The 5,002-nt window shown below is 37.6% G+C and overlaps 1 protein-coding gene across 1 annotated transcript in view; it reads right to left on the reverse strand.

Moving 5' to 3' along the window:
- Nucleotides 1–886: 886 nt before the first annotated feature.
- The window catches only part of DSG4 (desmoglein 4), a 39,045-nt gene continuing 34,929 nt past the window's right edge, over nucleotides 887–5,002 (reverse strand). The window contains exons 12-15 of the mRNA XM_015595647.1: nucleotides 4,439–4,581; nucleotides 4,230–4,293; nucleotides 2,802–3,010; nucleotides 887–1,654 (exon numbers count right to left, since the gene is read on the reverse strand). Of these exons, the coding sequence (XP_015451133.1) occupies nucleotides 887–1,654; nucleotides 2,802–3,010; nucleotides 4,230–4,293; nucleotides 4,439–4,581 (1,184 nt within the window). The remainder of the gene's footprint in view (nucleotides 1,655–2,801; nucleotides 3,011–4,229; nucleotides 4,294–4,438; nucleotides 4,582–5,002) is intronic.

Here is a 5,002-nt window from a genome sequence, read left to right on the forward strand (position 1 = left end):
ATCTGGTTACCAAATAAAAACTCTATGACTCAGGTCAATGGAACGTTAAACCATATTCTATATGGTTTTCTGACATAAGTAGAAAGAGTGGGAAAAAAATTCTCTGTAAAGCAGAAAAACTCTACTACTTTCCTTAAGAACTGTTCCTACTGTAGTGTTGTTATATTTTTTTTTGCTATTCTAAATTAACTTACAGTTCATATAAATCAATAAAGTGCAACAAAATAAATCAATATTTATTTATGTATATGTGTATAGATGTATATCTATACATATATATGATGCCTTTTGATGAACCATTTTCAATGATTCATTCAGCTGGCAAACTCCCTGTATTACATTGCATATCTTGAGAAACCGTTTGAAAAGACAAATGACTTCATATCTCTATTAGATGCTCCATCTTCTTTTTAAATTTCCTTTCAGGAATGTACATTTTATTCACTTTTCAATTAAAAATATTTAATAGAAATAGTTCTCTAAAGATACATATGACTGATAAATGCAGATATGACTTCTTTTGCAACCTCCAAGAACAAGGATATCTTGGTTGACATGACCAGTTCCACAGGCCTGACCTCTGAGACCTCTAAAAATCTCCTTATGAGTTATGTGCTATTTATTAGACAGCATCAAATAATATAACACATTTCCTTTATGTTTTTTGGCACATAATTAAAAATCAGAAAGAATTTGGAAAGGCATATTTAAAGTGCTTAGCTATATTTATCCTAAAAATGATAATCAAGGAATGGCACTAAACTCAGAAAATTTGAATATTTGTTGACTATTAAAATGTTGAATATAGTACATTATATACTTTTGATGGATCTGTTGGAGATTACAAGGTGTAAGGTCTCTATATGGAATACTGACCATAAAGCACTTACTGTTGGGAGTAATGTATGTTACTATACCGTGTTACTCTGTGTCGAGATGTCATTGGGGATGTGGAACCAATGGTTTGGCTTATGTGAATGTCCGGACTCATCATTTGAGTCACTTGAATTTCTGGCCCTACCAAAATACTGCCACTCATCACAGGTCCCACACCACCATCAGTCATGCTGCTATTCCTCAAGTCAGGCACACCAGGACTAGACAGTACTCTCTCAGTATAGATTACATTTTGTGCATTGGCTAACTCAGCAGGTACACAAATATTCCCCTGAATATCATAGACAGGTGTCATTACCGTTTCTGTTACTACAACATTGGGTGCAAGCTGAGGATCAAAAACAATTGTAGTGGGTTGCATACATTGATCAGCAGTCGTGTAAGTCTCAGTCACTACAATATCTCCATGTATCATGGGTTCAGGTATTGCCATTTCTGCCTGGAATTCAGCCTCTGAGAGAGTCATTCCTGAAGATTCATTAACAAAGTAGTTAGGCCCAAGCAAAGGGAGGTCAGTACTGATAGGGATACAGGCCTGGTGTGAAGGAAATGGTTCAATTTCTGTGTCTAAGCAGATTTCAGCAAGAGTTCTAAATTTTGGATCTAAAGTTTCCATGCAGCTTTCATCTAAATCCTCAACAATCCAACTGCAACAACCAATTGAACCCACAGGAGACCCCACTCCCTCATGGTCATAAATGAGCAAGCAGTCATTTGCTGGTCGACCTTCATCTTCATCTGCATAAACATACGCTTTCTAAAATTAGAAGAAAAGTAGGAAATTAGAAGTTTTTTTCTCTTAAAATAATCAATGTTTTAGAGGCATCTGACCTAAGAAGATTTTATGGAATGAACCGAGAAAAGCACTGATTCTTTGCTATCTTTCTAAATGTAACCATAGAAAAAAATGTCCAGTGTCATTTTGACATTAATGGCAAAGCTTCTTTAATATTAGTGTGATTTTTATGAATTGTTAAATACCATTTCTATGACATTTTTATGACACAGGTATAATTTGTTTCCATTTGTGGAATGTACACTGTAGTACTGATCACTCATTTAAATAATCGATTATATTCATGCACAGTCTTCAATGGTATTTGTAACTACCCATTTTAAGATGTAGCTTACAATTGTAACAACATCCTTAGCATTTTTTGTTAAGAGTAGTTGTGAAATTCATGTATTATCATATGGGGAGTAAAACAGGCTCATTGAAATACAAGATAAAATGGGCTGCTAATTAAGCGAAATAAACATACTAAATAGGATTCTCAAGAGGATTTATTTACTGTTTATGCTACCCTGTTAGGCCAACCCAACGCCTATGGGGCTTTCCTCTTTGGAATGCAGTAGCCCCGGATCTCTACTCATCCATTTAGTAGATAGGGCACTGGAGAGGGATTAGGAGATGGGTGGTCTAGGCCCTGATTTATCACTAAGGCATGCAATTTGTTTCTGAGTTACCACTGTCTTCCTTCCTCAATTTTGGCTTTTGATTTATTTTTTCTCCTTTTTATCGAAGGCCCTTGCAGAGCAAGAAGGACATCATAAAGAAAGGACATAAAAGCGTATATATATATTTTTTGCTCATCTCCTGCTTTGCGGTTGCTATGAGAAACAGTGGGAAAACCATAAGGAAACAGAAGACAGAAAAATGGAAAAAGGGCAGTGGAGAATGATGAGAGATGCTAGCCTTTTTATAAAGGTGTGTTATGTCAATCGAATATGAAATGCTTCGACAAATTGGCTTTCTGTATTTCAGGGAGAAGTGAAATATTTTTTATTATGTATTAGGATAGGGTTAAGAATAATCAAATGTATTTCAGAAGAACCTACTGCCATTGTTATTATTATTATTCAGCCTCAGGACTATTTTATGTGTAACTGTGGAGGGGAATTACCTCAGAGAAATAGCTGTCCAAGAAAGCCATGTTCGTTCCGGTGTCTGCGTATTCCCTCTGGGTTCCTAGTGTTGAACTTCTCCTCCTCAGTGTTCCCACTGCTCCTCCAGCTGCCAGGCCAGCAGCAGTCCCAAGACCTGTGTTGAGTTCCACTCCCGATACACCCCCTTCAACTGTTCCTCCGCCTGCGTAGGTGTTAGTGTAGATTTCTGTAAGAAGAGGGTGTTCACATAACAGTGCTTGAGTTGTCTGCGTTGTTTATCCATGTAAACCACTGTTAGCTTCTCTCTGCCATGCACCACCACCACCACCAAACAGTAAGTAGGGGCTGGAACACCAGGCAAGGAGAGATGTGAATTACACCCATAATTGCTAGGCTTACTGATAAAATCTAAGTAAGTAAGTGGTACAGAGGGAGCCAACTATCAGACTTGGCTTTCTCAAATTCACACAAACTTTGCCTATGGACGTAAACGCGTAGAACTAGCCAAGAGGAGTAGGACCTCCGTGCCTGCACCAGTTCCTTCCAGTGCTGGCTTGCACCCACTCCAGAATCTTCTAAAGCAAGGCCAGTGATGTGTTTGCGGAAACTGAAACTCACAGTCCTCATTGACCCTGGTGCTGGGTGGAGCGCTAGCTTTTAGAGGAGTGTTCAGTCTCCTTAGGCTCTTTGTATCCAGAGTGTGGCTTGGGATATTAAGGAACCATCTCTGAGAAATCTCCTGTCTGCTCTAGAACTGGGCAACTTTTCTACTTTGTCAATCATTGCCCAATAGCTGGGTATTTTTCAGTAGACTCAGGTGTGTGTGGGCCTCATAAATTAGGAGAGTGTAAGATTGGTGAGGTAAATTCATGTGGGAATTTAAGAAAAGTTTATTATCGTATTATTAAAAGAACATATTTGCTTTTTGTTTTGTTTTGTTTTTGTTTTTGTGTTTTAACGGCTTCTATTACAAATAATGGCTACAGTAGTAGCACTTTTTGCCAGCCACTATTCTAATGTACATTTTGTTATACAAACATACATATATACATATATATGTCACATGTAAAGTATCATACATATATAATGTATACTCTACATAATATATATTATACGCACACACAGATTCATTTCTTGAAGCTCAGTTATAATGAGAAAATTGAGGCCCAGAGAGGTTAAGTGCCTTCCCTAGGACTTATTACTAGTAGGAGGCAGAGTTGAGAAAGTTTGCCATTTTAATTGCTACGTGGTAATTCCTTGTCTGTAGTTTAAGACAGAAAAATAAAGTGGCCAGTTTAAACATGTATCTTTCTCTCTCATTATACTATCATGCAAGGAGATTGACAGATATGCTGTTTTTCTATAAGGTACTTATACATGAGGTTTATCTGGTTGAATAATTTTGCAGATTTTAAATAGAAAGACAGATTCTGGTGTCCACTGACCAGAGGAATCCATGCGATCCTGGGTATTAGAGGCTGTCATTGGTACACATATATTTGACACATCCTGAAAAGAAAAAAAAAATGTTTCAAATAAATGCTTTATGTTAAACATTTCGAAATTGACATCTTTTATTTTTGTGTGCTGCGTTAAGACATGCTCGATTTTCATCAAAACCCCATGATTCTCTGGAAAGTGACAATCCACTCACCCGGTCCTCGGGATGAGCCCCTTCTATTCCCCAAGACTGCATCACTCCTTCTCCCCCTTCTGGCACAGGAGCAAACCTTGTCCCCAAGCCTTCTGGCTGTCTTCGTTTGCAGCAGCAACACATGAGCAACAAGAGTGGTGCCACTGGCCCAGAAAGTGAAGAGGAAGAGTTAACACATACTGCTCAGTTTAGGAAGTCATTGAATGTATCATTCTGGGGAAAATGTGGCATTATATTTAGAACCAAAGGGATAAATGCAAATGTAAAAAAGTATCAGTTTTTCCCTAAAGGACTGAGTATGCACATCCATGTATATAAATACAAAACCACCAAATCACATAGACTTTTAGAGCTAGAATGAAGGGAGTCTGAGATCATGTAATCTGGGTTCTTTACTGACAGATTAGGATAGTAAAGTCCTTTGTTTCCTCTAGTCTAAGATTCCTGGACTGGTTGATGGCAGATCCAGGATTGAAATCAAATTTTCTGATTCCTGGTCCCCCATATACACGCATGCAGATTTACGTATGTATATTATATTCACATATAATCACCTGTATATAT

The sequence above is a fragment of the Pteropus alecto genome, unplaced genomic scaffold, assembly GCF_000325575.1.
Source record: "Pteropus alecto unplaced genomic scaffold, ASM32557v1 scaffold146, whole genome shotgun sequence".
NCBI lineage: Eukaryota > Metazoa > Chordata > Mammalia > Chiroptera > Pteropodidae > Pteropus > Pteropus alecto.